Genomic DNA, 21,161 nt, shown 5'->3' with positions numbered 1-21,161 from the left:
TATCGGGGTTTTGTTTCCGATCTGTGCGCGGAAATTTGCTTTTATGGCGCGCGCGATACCCATTGACAGATCCTCCCAAACGGTGGACAAAAAGGTGTTTCTACTCGAACGTGCGAAAATGTCCCTCATCCCCCCAAAAACCCCCCTTTTGTACCTGTGCTTCTTGTTTTTCTCTTCCACTACGATCCAATTCACTCATCCATCGGTTCGGTGGATGATCTTCGTTCGTGCCAAACCGAACGAGCTTTCGAGAGATGCTCCGTTGGCGGATCTAATAGAGGAATAGAGGTTTGTGTGAGATGTTTTTTTTTCTTGTTGCTCTTGGTGCCCTACACAACATGGCGGCGCAATCGGAACGAGGGAGAAAACGGGTGACCCGAATGTTTGAAGCGCGCTCGACAACGTGTCGATTTCGATACCGTCCGGTTGCGGGAAGCAGTCAGTCTCTCTGTTCATTCCACCGGATTAACAAGTCAATTTTCAAAGGTACGGTGCGTGCGTTAGTGAGTTTTTTTTTTGTAATTGCTTCTGATCAAGGTGTTACTATCTACGGCCGGGTGTTTTGCAGCTGTTTAGTGTTATTGTAAATCGATCAGATTTTTGTTTGGTGAATCGAATTTGAAGGACTTTATAAATTTCGGTGATAATGTGTAAAGCGAAGTTAAACATTAAACGTAGCTCTACAATGTGCTGCGATTTACAGCAGACGATACATTATTTTTCGTAAACACTTTGGAATTTAACTTAGCTGGCAACTTTTCAATGCTTTTCCAACGTTTTTTTCCTTTTCTTCTTATTGCGAGAAAATTTGTTTGTTTGTTCCCGTGTTTTCTCAATCGAATGTATGTTTGGGAGGTGTATGTGTGCGAATATCAGTGGCCTTTATCGACTAGCGTGAAGATAATTTATTATTCTCTTCAAAGCGGCAAATAAATTGGCCTCGTTAGCACATGCTCAAAGTGCTTGCAAAGGGGGGCAAGGGAAATTAATTACCCCGCATCGATCGATGAACGGACAGTGTTTCTAGGTCGATTGGCGGGAAGAATTTAAATTGTACATGTTGCTTCTTTAGATCATCTTTAGTCCGAGAGATGATAAATAATTCTCATTTTTAACTGTGGTTTGTTACATTTGTAAGGCACAAAGTAACCGTCAATGTTTCGGGGTAGTGCCAACAGATAATACACCTCCCATCAACGCCATTTCACATAAATCATTCGTCAAACTCATCTCTAGCCAAAAACGGGGGACCGACTGAAAAGCCGTCAGGCACAAAGTGTCACGATCATCGCCACAAATCATCATCCTCATCATGGTCGGTATCTTTTCAACCGCTCTTTGAACCCTTTGACAGCTGCAATGTCAGTCGGGCGACTTCCGCCTACTTGATCGTAACAGAAACCCATCGCATGAGACGGGACGTCGAAATGTCACCAGATGCTGAGTCAATCCAGAAGCCGAGACGAGAAGAAAAATGTGTTTGTTCCAACCCAAAAAGAACAAAACCCGCCACCGTTGTTGGTTTCGGGCAAATGCCGACCAAGACCGAGTGCGGTTTTCATTCGCATCAAATCGATCGTTGCACTGTTGCGCTATCGGGGAGGGATAAAAGATGCCAAAATGAGTGAAAAGTGCACTCGGGCTGTGGCGCAACCATGCAACAGGCACGCAATTACAAATAATGTCTAATTTTAATCACCGACATTAGAAGCCTTGCATTTTGTTTGCATGTGTTGTTTACCGCAAAAGTGGCCGTGGTGTAAAAGCGAATAAAAATCATTCGCGAACAATCAGGGGATGATCGTGAAAATTGTCCTATAGTTTGACGCTAATGAATGCCATACAATACAAACTTATAGAACATTCCTTTATCCCGCAGGTACGCTTACTTCCAGTATCAAATAAACCGGCCTAACCATGGATGATGGTGCTGCATCCACTGGCGTCATTGTGAAGAACAAACCGGGCGCAAAGCCGCTGAACATCGTCGATGACTTCAACCGTCGCAAGATGCCGCTGTACAAGCACTGGGTTCGGTAAGTGGCAAGAAGTTTATAGTTGCTAAAATTAAGAAAAAGTTTAACAATTTGATATTTAACTGTTTCTATGCTACCTATATCACACTGAGTGGCAAGCGACTGATCGATAGAGTATTTCCGGTTGGATAATTCAGGAAGATTTCTTCGTCAGTTTATATCACCAGGACGAAAAAACGTACATCTATTCCATCTTTTATCAAGATTGAAGGTTGTACAACAAGTATTTACTTTTTAAAAAATATATATATCTTAAACAACACTTTTTATCAACAATAAAAGCAATCGTTACTATATTTATGTAACGCACACGCAACACAATCCTCAGGAAATGGCCAATTTTATCATCCAAAATAACAAGAGAACATCCCACAAAACAGGTAACATAAACCACCGTTCGATTTTGCCGCAAGCGAGATGGAAGCGACAAAATCCAAAACGACTTTTCGACACCAAGAGAGCATCCAACGGAGGAGGCAACGCTCACTCACGCTAGCTGAAGATGATATAGTATTGGTGATCGATAGTATGAGAGTATGCGATGAAGGGGCTCTCATCTCTCGCAATCCATTCGACCAATAGTAAAGCATCTCGAGTTACTATCAATGATAACATGCGAGAAAAGAACAGCTATACGATATTCTAGAATGGGTGCTAGAGGAGAGCAGTAAGTTTTATCCCCACCGTTGGATGCAACAAGCCATAGCATTTTTTTGGGCAATTTAGCAAAATTTATAAATTGATGTATTTTAACGTGAATTTGTTTAAACGAACTTCTTTTCACTCGAATAATGACACCAATGGCTACATTTTCTTCTTGGATGACCATGCTCTGAGATATCTGTGTCGGAAGTTATTCGAGGAACCAAGTTCCATACCCTGTTTGAGAAAATGTAAAATTTTCCTCATTTTTGCAACAAGTTTTGCTTATAACTCGGTCGGTATCCAACGGATCGCCAATCTTTAACTTGTGGTCGATAGATGGCACCAATGGCTACATTTTCTTCTTGGACGGCCATGCTCTGAGATGTCTGTGTCGGAAGTTATTCGAGAAACCAAGTTCCTTACCCTGTTTGAGAAAATGTAAAATTTTCCTCAGTTTTGAACAATTTAGCAAAATCTATAAATGTGATATATTTAAATGCGAGTTTGTTGCAATAAGTTTCTTTTCACTCAAATAATGCTTTAAATTAAGAAAAGGATAAAAAATCAGAAAAAAAATTTTAAAAAATTTTCAACTCGAAAATTTCATAAGGCTTACCCCTTACGATTTTTTTGAGAAATTTTGCAAAAAAAATTAAAATGATTTTTTTTAATGCCAATTGGTTCAAATAAGTTTCTTTTCACTCAAATAATGCTTTAAATAAAAAAAGACTGAAAAATATCAAAAAAATATATTTTTTTAATAGATTTGCTAATCTCCTAAGGCTCATTTTTGCATCAAATTTTGCCTATAAGTCTGTCGGTATCCAACGGATTGCCAATCTTTAACTTGTGGTCGATAGATGACACCAATGGCTACATTTTCTTCTTGGACGGCCATGCTCTGAGATGTCTGTGTCGGAAGTTATTCGAGAAACCAAGTTCCTTACCCTGTTTGAGAAAATGTAAAATTTTCCTCATTTTTGAACAATTTAGCAAAATCTATAAATGTGATATATTTAAATGCGAATTTGTTGCAATAAGTTTCTTTTCACTCAAATAATGCTTTAAATTAAGAAAAGGATAGAAAATCAGAAATAAATTTTTAAAAAATTTTCAACTCGAAAATTTCATAAGGCTTACCCCTTACGATTTTTTTGAGAAATTTTGCAAAAAAAATTAAAATGATTTTTTTTAATGCCAATTGGTTCAAATAAGTTTCTTTTCACTCAAATAATGCTTTAAATCAAAAAAGACTGAAAAATATCAAAAAAATATATTTTTTTAATAAATTTGCTAATCTCCTAAGGCTTATTTTTGCATCAAATTTTGCCTATAAGTCGGTCGGTATCCAACGGATCGCCAATCTTTAACTTGTGGTCAATAGCTGGCACCAATGGCTACATTTTCTTCTTGGACGGCCATGCTCTAAGATGTCTGTGTCGGAAGTTATTCGAGGAACCAAGTTCCATACCCTGTTTGAGAAAATGTAAAATTTTCCTCATTTTTGAACAATTTAGCAAAATCTATAAATGTGATATATTTAAATGCGAGTTTGTTGCAATAAGTTTCTTTTCACTCAAATAATGCTTTAAATTAAGAAAAGGATAAAAAATCAGAAAAAAAATTTTAAAAAATTTTCAACTCGAAAATTTCATAAGGCTTACCCCTTACGATTTTTTTGAGAAATTTTGCAAAAAAAATTAAAATGATTTTTTTTAATGCCAATTGGTTCAAATAAGTTTCTTTTCACTCAAATAATGCTTTAAATCAAAAAAGACTGAAAAATATCAAAAAAATATATTTTTTTAATAAATTTGCTAATCTCCTAAGGCTTATTTTTGCATCAAATTTTGCCTATAAGTCTGTCGGTATCCAACGGATCGCCAATCTTTAACTTGTGGTCAATAGCTGGCACCAATGGCTACATTTTCTTCTTGGACGGCCATGCTCTAAGATGTCTGTGTCGGAAGTTATTCGAGGAACCAAGTTCCATACCCTGTTTGAGAAAATGTAAAATTTTCCTCATTTTTGCACCAAGTTTTGCCTATAACTCGGTCGTTATCCAACGGATCGCCAATCTTTAACTTGTGGTCGATAGATGACACCAATGGCTACATTTTCTTCTTGGACGGCCATGCTCTGAGATGTCTGTGTCGGAAGTTATTCGAGAAACCAAGTTCCTTACCCTGTTTGAGAAAATGTAAAATTTTCCTCATTTTTGAACAATTTAGCAAAATCTATAAATGTGATATATTTAAATGCGAGTTTGTTGCAATAAGTTTCTTTTCACTCAAATAATGCTTTAAATTAAGAAAAGGATAAAAAATCAGAAAAAAAATTTTAAAAAATTTTCAACTCGAAAATTTCATAAGGCTTACCCCTTACGATTTTTTTGAGAAATTTTGCAAAAAAAATTAAAATGATTTTTTTTAATGCCAATTGGTTCAAATAAGTTTCTTTTCACTCAAATAATGCTTTAAATCAAAAAAGACTGAAAAATATCAAAAAAATATATTTTTTTAATAAATTTGCTAATCTCCTAAGGCTTATTTTTGCATCAAATTTTGCCTATAAGTCGGTCGGTATCCAACGGATCGCCAATCTTTAACTTGTGGTCAATAGCTGGCACCAATGGCTACATTTCCTTCTTGGACGGCCATGCTCTGAGATGTCTGTGTCGGAAGTTATTCGAGGAACCAAGTTCCATACCCTGTTTGAGAAAATGTAAAATTTTCCTCATTTTTGCACCAAGTTTTGCCTATAACTCGGTCGTTATCCAACGGATCGCCAATCTTTAACTTGTGGTCGATAGATGACACCAATGGCTACATTTTCTTCTTGGACGGCCATGCTCTCAGATGTCTGTGTCGGAAGTTATTCGAGAAACCAAGTTCCTTACCCTGTTTGAGAAAATGTAAAATTTTCCTCAGTTTTGAACAATTTAGCAAAATCTATAAATGTGATATATTTAAATGCGAGTTTGTTGCAATAAGTTTCTTTTCACTCAAATAATGCTTTAAATTAAGAAAAGGATAAAAAATCAGAAAAAAAATTTTAAAAAATTTTCAACTCGAAAATTTCATAAGGCTTACCCCTTACGATTTTTTTGAGAAATTTTGCAAAAAAAAATTAAAATGATTTTTTTTAATGCCAATTGGTTCAAATAAGTTTCTTTTCACTCAAATAATGCTTTAAATCAAAAAAGACTGAAAAATATCAAAAAAATATATTTTTTTAATAGATTTGCTAATCTCCTAAGGCTCATTTTTGCATCAAATTTTGCCTATAAGTCTGTCGGTATCCAACGGATTGCCAATCTTTAACTTGTGGTCGATAGATGGCACCAATGGCTACATTTTCTTCTTGGACGGCCATGCTCTCAGATGTCTTTGTCGGAAGTTATTCGAGGAACCAAGTTCCTTACCCTGTTTGAGAAAATGTAAAATTTTCCTCATTTTTGCATCAAATTTTTCCTATAACTCGGTCGGTATCCAACGGATCGCCAATCTTTAACTTGTGGTCGATAGCTGGCACCAATGGCTACATTTTCTTCTTGGACGGTCATGCTCTGAGATGTCTGTGTCGGAAGTTATTCGAGGAACCAAGTTCCATACCCTGTTTGAGAAAATGTAAAATTTTCCTCATTTTTGCACCAAGTTTTGCCTATAACTCGGTCGTTATCCAACGGATCGCCAATCTTTAACTTGTGGTCAATAGCTGGCACCAATGGCTACATTTCCTTCTTGGACGGCCATGCTCTCAGATGTCTTTGTCGGAAGTTATTCGAGGAACCAAGTTCCTTACCCTGTTTGAGAAAATGTAAAATTTTCCTCATTTTTGCATCAAATTTTTCCTATAACTCGGTCGGTATCCAACGGATCGCCAATCTTTAACTTGTGGTCGATAGCTGGCACCAATGGCTACATTTTCTTCTTGGACGGTCATGCTCTGAGATGTCTGTGTCGGAAGTTATTCGAGGAACCAAGTTCCATACCCTGTTTGAGAAAATGTAAAATTTTCCTCATTTTCGCACCAAATTTTGCTTATAACTCGGTCGCTATCCAACGGATCGCCAATCTTTAACTTGTGGTCGATAGATGACACCAATGGCTACATTTTCTTCTTGGACGGCCATGCTCTGAGATGTCTGTGTCGGAAGTTATTCGAGGAACCAAGTTCCATACCCTGTTTGAGAAAATGTAAAATTTTCCTCATTTTTGCACCAAGTTTTGCCTATAACTCGGTCGTTATCCAACGGATCGCCAATCTTTAACTTGTGGTCGATAGATGACACCAATGGCTACATTTTCTTCTTGGACGGCCATGCTCTGAGATGTCTGTTTCGGAAGTTATTCGAGAAACCAAGTTCCTTACTCTGTTTGAGAAAATGTAAAATTTTCCTCAGTTTTGAACAATTTAGCAAAATCTATAAATGTGATATATTTAAATGCGAGTTTGTTGCAATAAGTTTCTTTTCACTCAAATAATGCTTTAAATTAAGAAAAGGATAAAAAATCAGAAAAAAAATTTTAAAAAATTTTCAACTCGAAAATTTCATAAGGCTTACCCCTTACGATTTTTTTGAGAAATTTTGCAAAAAAAATTAAAATGATTTTTTTTAATGCCAATTGGTTCAAATAAGTTTCTTTTCACTCAAATAATGCTTTAAATCAAAAAAGACTGAAAAATATCAAAAAAATATATTTTTTTTATAAATTTGCTAATCTCCTAAGGCTTATTTTTGCATCAAATTTTGCCTATAAGTCTGTCGGTATCCAACGGATTGCCAATCTTTAACTTGTGGTCGATAGATGGCACCAATGGCTACATTTTCTTCTTGGACGGTCATGCTCTCAGATGTCTTTGTCGGAAGTTATTCGAGGAACCAAGTTCCTTACCCTGTTTGAGAAAATGTAAAATTTTCCTCATTTTTGCACCAAGTTTTGCCTATAACTCGGTCGTTATGCAACGGATCGCCAATCTTTAACTTGTGGTCGATAGATGACACCAATGGCTACATTTTCTTCTTGGACGGCCATGCTCTGAGATGTCTGTGTCGGAAGTTATTCGAGAAACCAAGTTCCTTACCCTGTTTGAGAAAATGTAAAATTTTCCTCATTTTTGAACAATTTAGCAAAATCTATAAATGTGATATATTTAAATGCGAATTTGTTGCAATAAGTTTCTTTTCACTCAAATAATGCTTTAAATTAAGAAAAGGATAGAAAATCAGAAATAAATTTTTAAAAAATTTTCAACTCGAAAATTTCATAAGGCTTACCCCTTACGATTTTTTTGAGAAATTTTGCAAAAAAAATTAAAATGATTTTTTTTAATGCCAATTGGTTCAAATAAGTTTCTTTTCACTCAAATAATGCTTTAAATCAAAAAAGACTGAAAAATATCAAAAAAATATATTTTTTTAATAAATTTGCTAATCTCCTAAGGCTTATTTTTGCATCAAATTTTGCCTATAAGTCGGTCGGTATCCAACGGATCGCCAATCTTTAACTTGTGGTCAATAGCTGGCACCAATGGCTACATTTTCTTCTTGGACGGCCATGCTCTAAGATGTCTGTGTCGGAAGTTATTCGAGGAACCAAGTTCCATACCCTGTTTGAGAAAATGTAAAATTTTCCTCATTTTTGAACAATTTAGCAAAATCTATAAATGTGATATATTTAAATGCGAGTTTGTTGCAATAAGTTTCTTTTCACTCAAATAATGCTTTAAATTAAGAAAAGGATAAAAAATCAGAAAAAAAATTTTAAAAAATTTTCAACTCGAAAATTTCATAAGGCTTACCCCTTACGATTTTTTTGAGAAATTTTGCAAAAAAAATTAAAATGATTTTTTTTAATGCCAATTGGTTCAAATAAGTTTCTTTTCACTCAAATAATGCTTTAAATCAAAAAAGACTGAAAAATATCAAAAAAATATATTTTTTTAATAAATTTGCTAATCTCCTAAGGCTTATTTTTGCATCAAATTTTGCCTATAAGTCTGTCGGTATCCAACGGATCGCCAATCTTTAACTTGTGGTCAATAGCTGGCACCAATGGCTACCTTTTCTTCTTGGACGGCCATGCTCTAAGATGTCTGTGTCGGAAATTATTCGAGGAACCAAGTTCCATACCCTGTTTGAGAAAATGTAAAATTTTCCTCATTTTTGCACCAAGTTTTGCCTATAACTCGGTCGTTATCCAACGGATCGCCAATCTTTAACTTGTGGTCGATAGATGACACCAATGGCTACATTTTCTTCTTGGACGGCCATGCTCTGAGATGTCTGTGTCGGAAGTTATTCGAGAAACCAAGTTCCTTACCCTGTTTGAGAAAATGTAAAATTTTCCTCATTTTTGAACAATTTAGCAAAATCTATAAATGTGATATATTTAAATGCGAGTTTGTTGCAATAAGTTTCTTTTCACTCAAATAATGCTTTAAATTAAGAAAAGGATAAAAAATCAGAAAAAAAATTTTAAAAAATTTTCAACTCGAAAATTTCATAAGGCTTACCCCTTACGATTTTTTTGAGAAATTTTGCAAAAAAAATTAAAATGATTTTTTTTAATGCCAATTGGTTCAAATAAGTTTCTTTTCACTCAAATAATGCTTTAAATCAAAAAAGACTGAAAAATATCAAAAAAATATATTTTTTTAATAAATTTGCTAATCTCCTAAGGCTTATTTTTGCATCAAATTTTGCCTATAAGTCGGTCGGTATCCAACGGATCGCCAATCTTTAACTTGTGGTCAATAGCTGGCACCAATGGCTACATTTCCTTCTTGGACGGCCATGCTCTCAGATGTCTTTGTCGGAAGTTATTCGAGGAACCAAGTTCCTTACCCTGTTTGAGAAAATGTAAAATTTTCCTCATTTTTGCATCAAATTTTTCCTATAACTCGGTCGGTATCCAACGGATCGCCAATCTTTAACTTGTGGTCGATAGCTGGCACCAATGGCTACATTTTCTTCTTGGACGGTCATGCTCTGAGATGTCTGTGTCGGAAGTTATTCGAGGAACCAAGTTCCATACCCTGTTTGAGAAAATGTAAAATTTTCCTCATTTTCGCACCAAATTTTGCTTATAACTCGGTCGCTATCCAACGGATCGTCAATCTTTAACTTGTGGTCGATAGATGACACCAATGGCTACATTTTCTTCTTGGACGGCCATGCTCTCAGATGTCTGTGTCGGAAGTTATTCGAGGAACCAAGTTCCATACCCTGTTTGAGAAAATGTAAAATTTTCCTCATTTTTGCACCAAGTTTTGCCTATAACTCGGTCGTTATCCAACGGATCGCCAATCTTTAACTTGTGGTCGATAGATGACACCAATGGCTACATTTTCTTCTTGGACGGCCATGCTCTGAGATGTCTGTTTCGGAAGTTATTCGAGAAACCAAGTTCCTTACTCTGTTTGAGAAAATGTAAAATTTTCCTCAGTTTTGAACAATTTAGCAAAATCTATAAATGTGATATATTTAAATGCGAGTTTGTTGCAATAAGTTTCTTTTCACTCAAATAATGCTTTAAATTAAGAAAAGGATAAAAAATCAGAAAAAAAATTTTAAAAAATTTTCAACTCGAAAATTTCATAAGGCTTACCCCTTACGATTTTTTTGAGAAATTTTGCAAAAAAAATTAAAATGATTTTTTTTAATGCCAATTGGTTCAAATAAGTTTCTTTTCACTCAAATAATGCTTTAAATCAAAAAAGACTGAAAAATATCAAAAAAATATATTTTTTTTATAAATTTGCTAATCTCCTAAGGCTTATTTTTGCATCAAATTTTGCCTATAAGTCTGTCGGTATCCAACGGATTGCCAATCTTTAACTTGTGGTCGATAGATGGCACCAATGGCTACATTTTCTTCTTGGACGGTCATGCTCTCAGATGTCTTTGTCGGAAGTTATTCGAGGAACCAAGTTCCTTACCCTGTTTGAGAAAATGTAAAATTTTCCTCATTTTTGCACCAAGTTTTGCCTATAACTCGGTCGTTATGCAACGGATCGCCAATCTTTAACTTGTGGTCGATAGATGACACCAATGGCTACATTTTCTTCTTGGACGGCCATGCTCTGAGATGTCTGTGTCGGAAGTTATTCGAGAAACCAAGTTCCTTACCCTGTTTGAGAAAATGTAAAATTTTCCTCATTTTTGAACAATTTAGCAAAATCTATAAATGTGATATATTTAAATGCGAATTTGTTGCAATAAGTTTCTTTTCACTCAAATAATGCTTTAAATTAAGAAAAGGATAAAAAATCAGAAAAAAAATTTTAAAAAATTTTCAACTCGAAAATTTCATAAGGCTTACCCCTTACGATTTTTTTGAGAAATTTTGCAAAAAAAATTAAAATGATTTTTTTTAATGCCAATTGGTTCAAATAAGTTTCTTTTCACTCAAATAATGCTTTAAATCAAAAAAGACTGAAAAATATCAAAAAAATATATTTTTTTAATAAATTTGCTAATCTCCTAAGGCTTATTTTTGCATCAAATTTTGCCTATAAGTCGGTCGGTATCCAACGGATCGCCAATCTTTAACTTGTGGTCAATAGCTGGCACCAATGGCTACATTTTCTTCTTGGACGGCCATGCTCTAAGATGTCTGTGTCGGAAGTTATTCGAGGAACCAAGTTCCATACCCTGTTTGAGAAAATGTAAAATTTTCCTCATTTTTGCACCAAGTTTTGCCTATAACTCGGTCGTTATCCAACGGATCGCCAATCTTTAACTTGTGGTCGATAGATGACACCAATGGCTACATTTTCTTCTTGGACGGCCATGCTCTCAGATGTCTGTGTCGGAAGTTATTCGAGAAACCAAGTTCCTTACCCTGTTTGAGAAAATGTAAAATTTTCCTCATTTTTGAACAATTTAGCAAAATCTATAAATGTGATATATTTAAATGCGAGTTTGTTGCAATAAGTTTCTTTTCACTCAAATAATGCTTTAAATTAAGAAAAGGATAAAAAATCAGAAAAAAAATTTTAAAAAATTTTCAACTCGAAAATTTCATAAGGCTTACCCCTTACGATTTTTTTGAGAAATTTTGCAAAAAAAAATTAAAATGATTTTTTTTAATGCCAATTGGTTCAAATAAGTTTCTTTTCACTCAAATAATGCTTTAAATCAAAAAAGACTGAAAAATATCAAAAAAATATATTTTTTTAATAAATTTGCTAATCTCCTAAGGCTCATTTTTGCATCAAATTTTGCCTATAAGTCTGTCGGTATCCAACGAATTGCCAATCTTTAACTTGTGGTCGATAGATGGCACCAATGGCTACATTTTCTTCTTGGACGGTCATGCTCTCAGATGTCTTTGTCGGAAGTTATTCGAGGAACCAAGTTCCTTACCCTGTTTGAGAAAATGTAAAATTTTCCTCATTTTTGCATCAAATTTTGCCTATAACTCGGTCGGTATCCAACGGATCGCCAATCTTTAACTTGTGGTCGATAGCTGGCACCAATGGCTACATTTTCTTCTTGGACGGTCATGCTCTCAGATGTCTTTGTCGGAAGTTATTCGAGGAACCAAGTTCCATACCCTGTTTGAGAAAATGTAAAATTTTCCTCATTTTCGCACCAAATTTTGCTTATAACTCGGTCGCTATCCAACGGATCGCCAATCTTTAACTTGTGGTCGATAGATGACACCAATGGCTACATTTTCTTCTTGGACGGCCATGCTCTCAGATGTCTTTGTCGGAAGTTATTCGAGGAACCAAGTTCCTTACCCTGTTTGAGAAAATGTAAAATTTTCCTCATTTTTGCATCAAATTTTGCCTATAACTCGGTCGGTATCCAACGGATCGCCAATCTTTAACTTGTGGTCGATAGCTGGCACCAATGGCTACATTTTCTTCTTGGACGGTCATGCTCTCAGATGTCTTTGTCGGAAGTTATTCGAGGAACCAAGTTCCATACCCTGTTTGAGAAAATGTAAAATTTTCCTCATTTTTGCATCAAATTTTGCCTATAACTCGGTCGGTATCCAACGGATCGCCAATCTTTAACTTGTGGTCGATAGCTGGCACCAATGGCTACATTTTCTTCTTGGACGGTCATGCTCTCAGATGTCTTTGTCGGAAGTTATTCGAGGAACCAAGTTCCATACCCTGTTTGAGAAAATGTAAAATTTTCCTCATTTTCGCACCAAATTTTGCTTATAACTCGGTCGCTATCCAACGGATCGCCAATCTTTAACTTGTGGTCGATAGATGACACCAATGGCTACATTTTCTTCTTGGACGGCCATGCTCTCAGATGTCTGTGTCGGAAGTTATTCGAGAAACCAAGTTCCTTACTCTGTTTGAGAAAATGTAAAATTTTCCTCAGTTTTGAACAATTTAGCAAAATCTATAAATGTGATATATTTAAATGCGAGTTTGTTGCAATAAGTTTCTTTTCACTCAAATAATGCTTTAAATTAAGAAAAGGATAAAAAATCAGAAAAAAAATTTTAAAAAATTTTCAACTCGAAAATTTCATAAGGCTTACCCCTTACGATTTTTTTGAGAAATTTTGCAAAAAAAAATTAAAATGATTTTTTTTAATGCCAATTGGTTCAAATAAGTTTCTTTTCACTCAAATAATGCTTTAAATCAAAAAAGACTGAAAAATATCAAAAAAATATATTTTTTTAATAAATTTGCTAATCTCCTAAGGCTCATTTTTGCATCAAATTTTGCCTATAAGTCTGTCGGTATCCAACGAATTGCCAATCTTTAACTTGTGGTCGATAGATGGCACCAATGGCTACATTTTCTTCTTGGACGGTCATGCTCTCAGATGTCTTTGTCGGAAGTTATTCGAGGAACCAAGTTCCTTACCCTGTTTGAGAAAATGTAAAATTTTCCTCATTTTTGCATCAAATTTTGCCTATAACTCGGTCGGTATCCAACGGATCGCCAATCTTTAACTTGTGGTCGATAGCTGGCACCAATGGCTACATTTTCTTCTTGGACGGTCATGCTCTCAGATGTCTGTGTCGGAAGTTATTCGAGGAACCAAGTTCCTTACCCTGTTTGAGAAAATTTAAAATTTTCCTCAGTTTTGAACAATTTAGCAAAATCTATAAATGTGATATATTTAAATGCGAGTTTGTTGCAATAAGTTTCTTTTCACTCAAATAATGCTTTAAATTAAGAAAAGGATAAAAAATCAGAAAAAATTTTTTAAAAAATTTTCAACTCGAAAATTTCATAAGGCTTACCCCTTACGATTTTTTTGAGAAATTTTGCAAAAAAAATTAAAATGATTTTTTTTAATGCCAATTGGTTCAAATAAGTTTCTTTTCACTCAAATAATGCTTTAAATCAAAAAAGACTGAAAAATATCAAAAAAATATATTTTTTTAATAAATTTGCTAATCTCCTAAGGCTCATTTTTGCATCAAATTTTGCCTATAAGTCTGTCGGTATCCAACGGATTGTCAATCTTTAACTTGTGGTCGATAGATGGCACCAATGGCTACATTTTCTTCTTGGACGGTCATGCTCTCAGATGTCTTTGTCGGAAGTTATTCGAGGAACCAAGTTCCTTACCCTGTTTGAGAAAATGTAAAATTTTCCTCATTTTTGCATCAAATTTTGCCTTTAAGTCGGTCGGTATCCAACGGATCGCCAATCTTTAACTTGTGGTCGATAGCTGGCACCAATGGCTACATTTTCTTCTTGGACGGTCATGCTCTCAGATGTCTGTGTCGGAAGTTATTCGAGGAACCAAGTTCCTTACCCTGTTTGAGAAAATTTAAAATTTTCCTCAGTTTTGAACAATTTAGCAAAATCTATAAATGTGATATATTTAAATGCGAGTTTGTTGCAATAAGTTTCTTTTCACTCAAATAATGCTTTAAATTAAGAAAAGGATAAAAAATCAGAAAAAAAATTTTAAAAAATTTTCAACTCGAAAATTTCATAAGGCTTACCCCTTACGATTTTTTTGAGAAATTTTGCAAAAAAAATTAAAATGATTTTTTTTAATGCCAATTGGTTTAAATAAGTTTCTTTTCACTCAAATAATGCTTTAAATCAAAAAAGACTGAAAAATATCAAAAAAATAAAATTTTTTAATAAATTTTCTAATCTCCTAAGGCTCATTTTTGCACCAAGTTTTGCCTATAACTCGGACGGTATCCAACGGATCGCCAATCTTTAACTTGTGGTCACTAGATGGCACCAATGGCTACATTTTCTTCTTGGACGGCCATGCTCTCAGATGTCTGTGTCGGAAGTTATTCGAGGAACCAAGTTCCATACCCTGTTTGAGAAAATGTAAAATTTTCCTCATTTTCGCACCAAATTTTGCTTATAACTCGGTCGCTATCCAACGGATCGCCAATCTTTAACTTGTGGTCGATAGATGACACCAATGGCTACATTTTCTTCTTGGACGGCCATGCTCTCAGATGTCTGTGTCGGAAGTTATTCGAGAAACCAAGTTCCTTACTCTGTTTGAGAAAATGTAAAATTTTCCTCAGTTTTGAACAATTTAGCAAAATCTATAAATGTGATATATTTAAATGCGAGTTTGTTGCAATAGTTTCTTTTCACTCAAATAATGCTTTAAATTAAGAAAAGGATAAAAAATCAGAAAAAAATTTTTAAAAAATTTTCAACTCGAAAATTTCATAAGGCTTACCCCTTACGATTTTTTTGAGAAATTTTGCAAAAAAAATTAAAATGATTTTTTTTAATGCCAATTGGTTCAAATAAGTTTCTTTTCACTCAAATAATGCTTTAAATCAAAAAAGACTGAAAAATATCAAAAAAATATATTTTTTTTAATAAATTTGCTAATCTCCTAAGGCTTATTTTTGCATCAAATTTTGCCTATAACTCGGTCGTTATCCAACGGATTGCCAATCTTTAACTTGTGGTCGATAGCTGGCACCAATGGCTACATTTTCTTCTTGGACGGTCATGCTCTCAGATGTCTTTGTCGGAAGTTATTCGAGGAACCAAGTTCCATACCCTGTTTGAGAAAATGTAAAATTTTCCTCATTTTTGCACCAAGTTTTGCCTATAACTCGGTCGGTATCCAACGGATCGCCAATCTTTAACTTGTGGTCGATAGATGACACCAATGGCTACATTTTCTTCTTGGACGGTCATGCTCTCAGATGTCTGTGTCGGAAGTTAATCGAGGAAACAAGTTCCATACCCTGTTTGAGAAAATGTAAAATTTTCCTCATTTTTGAACAATTTAGCAAAATCTATAAATGTGATATATTTAAATGCGAATTTGTTGCAATAAGTTTCTTTTCACTCAAATAATGCTTTAAATTAAGAAAAGGATAAAAAATCAGAAAAAAATTTTAAAAAATTTTCAACTCGAAAATTTCATAAGGCTTACCCCTTACGATTTTTTTGAGAAATTTTGCAAAAAAAAATTAAAATGATTTTTTTTAATGCCAATTGGTTCAAATAAGTTTCTTTTCACTCAAATAATGCTTTAAATCAAAAAAGACTGAAAAATATCAAAAAAATATATTTTTTTAATAAATTTGCTAATCTCCTAAGGCTCATTTTTGCATCAAATTTTGCCTATAAGTCTGTCGGTATCCAACGGATTGCCAATCTTTAACTTGTGGTCGATAGATGGCACCAATGGCTACATTTTCTTCTTGGACGGCCATGCTCTCAGATGTCTTTGTCGGAAGTTATTCGAGGAACCAAGTTCCTTACCCTGTTTGAGAAAATGTAAAATTTTCCTCATTTTTGCATCAAATTTTGCCTTTAAGTCGGTCGGTATCCAACGGATCGCCAATCTTTAACTTGTGGTCGATAGCTGGCACCAATGGCTACATTTTCTTCTTGGACGGTCATGCTCTCAGATGTCTGTGTCGGAAGTTATTCGAGGAACCAAGTTCCTTACCCTGTTTGAGAAAATTTAAAATTTTCCTCAGTTTTGAACAATTTAGCAAAATCTATAAATGTGATATATTTAAATGCGAGTTTGTTGCAATAAGTTTCTTTTCACTCAAATAATGCTTTAAATTAAGAAAAGGATAAAAAATCAGAAAAAATTTTTTAAAAAATTTTCAACTCGAAAATTTCATAAGGCTTACCCCTTACGATTTTTTTGAGAAATTTTGCAAAAAAAATTAAAATGATTTTTTTTAATGCCAATTGGTTCAAATAAGTTTCTTTTCACTCAAATAATGCTTTAAATCAAAAAAGACTGAAAAATATCAAAAAAATATATTTTTTTAATAAATTTGCTAATCTCCTAAGGCTCATTTTTGCATCAAATTTTGCCTATAAGTCTGTCGGTATCCAACGGATTGTCAATCTTTAACTTGTGGTCGATAGATGGCACCAATGGCTACATTTTCTTCTTGGACGGTCATGCTCTCAGATGTCTTTGTCGGAAGTTATTCGAGGAACCAAGTTCCTTACCTTGTTTGAGAAAATGTAAAATTTTCCTCATTTTTGCACCAAGTTTTGCCTATAACTCGGTCGTTATCCAACGGATCGCCAATCTTTAACTTGTGGTCGATAGATGACACCAATGGCTACATTTTCTTCTTGGACGGCCATGCTCTCAGATGTCTGTGTCGGAAGTTATTCGAGAAACCAAGTTCCTTACCCTGTTTGAGAAAATGTAAAATTTTCCTCACTTTTGAACAATTTAGCAAAATCTATAAATGTGATATATTTAAATGCGAGTTTGTTGCAATAAGTTTCTTTTCACTCAAATAATGCTTTAAATTAAGAAAAGGATAAAAAATCAGAAAAAATTTTTTAAAAAATTTTCAACTCGAAAATTTCATAAGGCTTACCCCTTACGATTTTTTTGAGAAATTTTGCAAAAAAAATTAAAATGATTTTTTTTAATGCCAATTGGTTTAAATAAGTTTCTTTTCACTCAAATAATGCTTTAAATCAAAAAAGACTGAAAAATATCAAAAAAATAAAATTTTTTAATAAATTTTCTAATCTCCTAAGGCTCATTTTTGCACCAAGTTTTGCCTATAACTCGGTCGGTATCCAACGGATCGCCAATCTTTAACTTGTGGTCGATAGATGGCACCAATGGCTACATTTTCTTCTTGGACGGCCATGCTCTCAGATGTCTGTGTCGGAAGTTATTCGAGGAACCAAGTTCCATACCCTGTTTGAGAAAATGTAAAATTTTCCTCATTTTCGCACCAAATTTTGCTTATAACTCGGTCGGTATCCAACGGATCGCCAATCTTTAACTTGTGGTCGATAGATGACACCAATGGCTACATTTTCTTCTTGAACGGCCATGCTCTGAGATGTCTGTGTCGGAAGTTATTCGAGAAACCAATTTCCTTACCCTGTTTGAGAAAATGTAAAATTTTCCTCATTTTTGAACAATTTAGCAAAATCTATAAATGTGATATATTTAAATGCGAGTTTGTTGCAATAAGTTTATTTTCACTCAAATAATGCTTTAAATTAAGAAAAGGATAAAAAATCAGAAAAAAAATTTTAAAAAATTTTCAACTCGAAAATTTCATAAGGCTTACCCCTTACGATTTTTTTGAGAAATTTTGCAAAAAAAATTAAAATGATTTTTTTTAATGCCAATTGGTTCAAATAAGTTTCTTTTCACTCAAATAATGCTTTAAATCAAAAAAGACTGAAAAATATCAAAAAAATAAATTTTTTTAATAAATTTGCTAATCTCCTAAGGCTCATTTTTGCACCAAGTTTTGCCTATAACTCGGTCGGTATCCAACGGATCGCCAATCTTTAACTTGTGGTCGATAGATGGCACCAATGGCTACATTTTCTTCTTGGACGGTCATGCTCTCAGATGTCTTTGTCGGAAGTTATTCGAGGAACCAAGTTCCATACCCTGTTTGAGAAAATGTAAAATTTTCCTCATTTTTGAACAATTTAGCAAAATCTATAAATGTGATATATTTAAATGCGAATTTGTTGCAATAAGTTTCTTTTCATTCAAATAATGCTTTAAATTCAGAAAAGGATAAAACATAACAAAAAAAATTCAAAAAAAATTTCAACTCGAAAATTTCATAAGGCTTACCCCTTACGATTTTTTTGAGAAATTTTGCAAAAAAAATTAAATTGATTTATTTTAATGCCAATTGGTTCAAATAAGTTTCTTTTCTCTCAAACAATGCTCTAAATGAAGAAAATAATAAAGCCGTTTGATTTTTCCGCCAGCGACCGATGAGCAAGCGAGATGCAACCGGCAATATTCCAAAACAATATATGCAATATTGCAAAAAATTTTAAAAAAATTTGAAATAATTAATTTCAGATACATAAAAATAAAGTTTTTTTGTTGTTTTTTTCGTATTCTACTCGACAGCCCACAATTCTTGCAATACAATTACATGTACGACTATCGCGTAAACTACTACGACGACGTCATCGACTATCTGGACCGGCGATCACGAGGAGTTGCGTCGGAAATTCCTCGTCCCCAGACCTGGGCTGAACGCGTCCTGAGAACCCAGAAGAAGTGAGTAAACCCTTGCAACATCGGCGAAGGCGATATTTGATCGTGTTGACTTGTTCGCGTTCCATTCCAGCGCCCCACGTGACATCAACGATGTGTACAGCTACACCAGCATCAGCCACAAGAAGGACGACAAGAAGCTTATGTACACGCTAAGTAATCAGATCAAGTCGTACAACTGCCACTCGAAGGCATACACTAACAGAAAGTACCGCAAGATCCTCTAAAAATGCGTTTCCTTTGCTTTTTTTTGGCACTAAAAAGAAGAGAGAAAAAAATCAAACCGAGAGAAAAAAAAAACAAAAAAAACCCACACTTCCCAAAAATCGCTTGGCAAAAAGCTTAATTAAATGCTGAGGAAGTCCTGCAAAACCTCAGAAACTTTCTCCCGATAATTTGTGCTTTTTTATTAATGAAAAAAAAATTAACATCCCTCGCAATAAAAATGCTTCCGCTTGTTTAGCTTACGAACTGCAGTTTTTAAAACTTTGTATAAAACTTTGTGAAGAAAAACAAAACGACCAAAAAAAAACAAACTCACATATAATTATGGAAAAAAGACAAAAAAAATGAAGAAATAATCAAAACCTTCGTAACGAACATGTTCTTAACACACGCACAGCAAATACAGAGAGACTCGAAACGAAAACGAAACGTCCCCCCGTTTTCCCTGCTTTACTTTTGCCCTTCAACCTCCCCTCCCTCCCCTTTCACCCCTTACCTATTTCGACACACGTCCCAACGATCCTTTCCAAGGTTCTCTTTCGAAGTTTGCTGTTAACGCTGCCAAGAGCCCTTGGAAAAATGTTCGACAGGCAGCCCACGTCCTTTTCACTTGCTCGAAAGCAAGAAAATAAAAGAAACAAGAAAACAATCGAACAGGGTAGGGTTGCTTTGCTTTAAATGCCTCCATAGTTACGCATAGGTTACAGTGTTAAGGTGTGTTTTGTTGTGTGATAGGCTGGAATTTTTTATTTCAACAAAAAAGCTTTCTTTTTGTTTTACCTATTTCATCAAATTTATATTTTTCCTTCCACCCACACTTCCAACTAGTTTCCCTCCCTTACGGCTAAGTAAGTTAATGCGCGCGAAAATGTAAAAAACCTGACAAACCATTGCAACACTCGCTGGCTCGTAACCATATTAGGGTGGGAAAAGCTTTCCCATCCTCCCAAACATTTGTTTGGTGCTGTTTGCACGAGCTCTAGCTTGAGATGTTGTTTTTTCTTTCAAATCTGCTTTGTAATTATTGCTTTTTATTGTAGTTTGCAGCTTTGTTAGTCCATTTTTTTGGAGTTTGTCTAACAAATAACAGCGGTGTCCGATGAACTATAGTTTTACTTTGAAAACCTTTCCTTTTTTAATTTTCCCACCACAAAATTATTCTACACTGCGCCCTGGATTGGTGTGTAGGGAAAAGTCGACCACTGGTAAGGCTCTATCTGAGCTCCACTTACCGAGGCTGGTGACCGTGGTTAGAAGATGGTACGGGCCGGATTGTCAACACACATTTTCACAAGCTACCGTCCGTGCCGGAACAGCAAAAAGTAAAGGGGGAGCAGATTAGCAGATTTGTCCACCATTTGTACAACACTTTGACCAGTAAACCACCTTTGGCACCCATTGAACCGAGCATCGTAACGCTCCTCAAAAACGAATTTCAATAAACGAAAGTAACTCTGAAACTGTGGCTATTTGTTGTTTTGAGATTTGGATCGGTTTAGAAATAATGGTATGAGGTGGAAGCTTGTTGAATCTGTTCTTAAGGCAGGTAAACCATTGTTTTGTTACAGTTGTCGTTGATTAACAGAATTAAAACAGCTCCTTATGGTAAAAATAGCAAAGGTAAGGGAAACATTTAGACGTACCTGGCGAGCGTTCGTTTTGACCTTCAATAGTAACCTAATTCTAATGAGCGTAAGACAAGGTATAAACAACATTACCTTACCCCAACATTCACAAACATAAACACGTTCAAACTATTCTTTTCTACCCCGATTTTT

General features: G+C 34.7%; 1 protein-coding gene across 2 annotated transcripts; it reads left to right on the top strand.

The window, feature by feature from the left end:
* Window positions 1-357: 357 nt before the first annotated feature.
* On the top strand, window positions 358-20,843 carry LOC125768628 (flightin). 2 transcript variants are annotated; one of them, XM_049436578.1, is made up of 5 exons: window positions 358-486; window positions 1,880-2,036; window positions 19,009-19,161; window positions 19,232-19,314; window positions 20,572-20,843. In XM_049436578.1, the coding sequence occupies exons 2-5, from the start codon at window positions 1,918-1,920 to the stop codon at window positions 20,625-20,627; spliced, it is 411 nt and encodes a 136-aa protein (XP_049292535.1). In that variant the 5' UTR covers window positions 358-486; window positions 1,880-1,917; the 3' UTR covers window positions 20,628-20,843. The 2 variants fall into 2 exon arrangements, with proteins under 2 accessions (XP_049292535.1, XP_049292534.1); XM_049436577.1 differs by having other exon boundaries at window positions 19,232-20,843.
* Window positions 20,844-21,161: the final 318 nt, after the last annotated feature.

This window comes from Anopheles funestus, chromosome 3RL, assembly GCF_943734845.2.
Source record: "Anopheles funestus chromosome 3RL, idAnoFuneDA-416_04, whole genome shotgun sequence".
NCBI lineage: Eukaryota > Metazoa > Arthropoda > Insecta > Diptera > Culicidae > Anopheles > Anopheles funestus.
This window is presented reverse-complemented; position numbering and strand designations above follow the sequence as displayed.

Bases quoted from the DNA above. Each gene is read 5' to 3' on its own strand.
- LOC125768628 (XM_049436577.1), top strand. From the start codon at position 1,918: ATGGATGATGGTGCTGCATCCACTGGCGTCATTGTGAAGAACAAACCG. The intron at 2,037-19,008 runs GTAAGTGGCAAG...TCTACTCGACAG, and splicing joins CTGTACAAGCACTGGGTTCG to CCCACAATTCTTGCAATACA. The intron at 19,162-19,231 runs GTGAGTAAACCC...GTTCCATTCCAG, and splicing joins GTCCTGAGAACCCAGAAGAA to CGCCCCACGTGACATCAACG.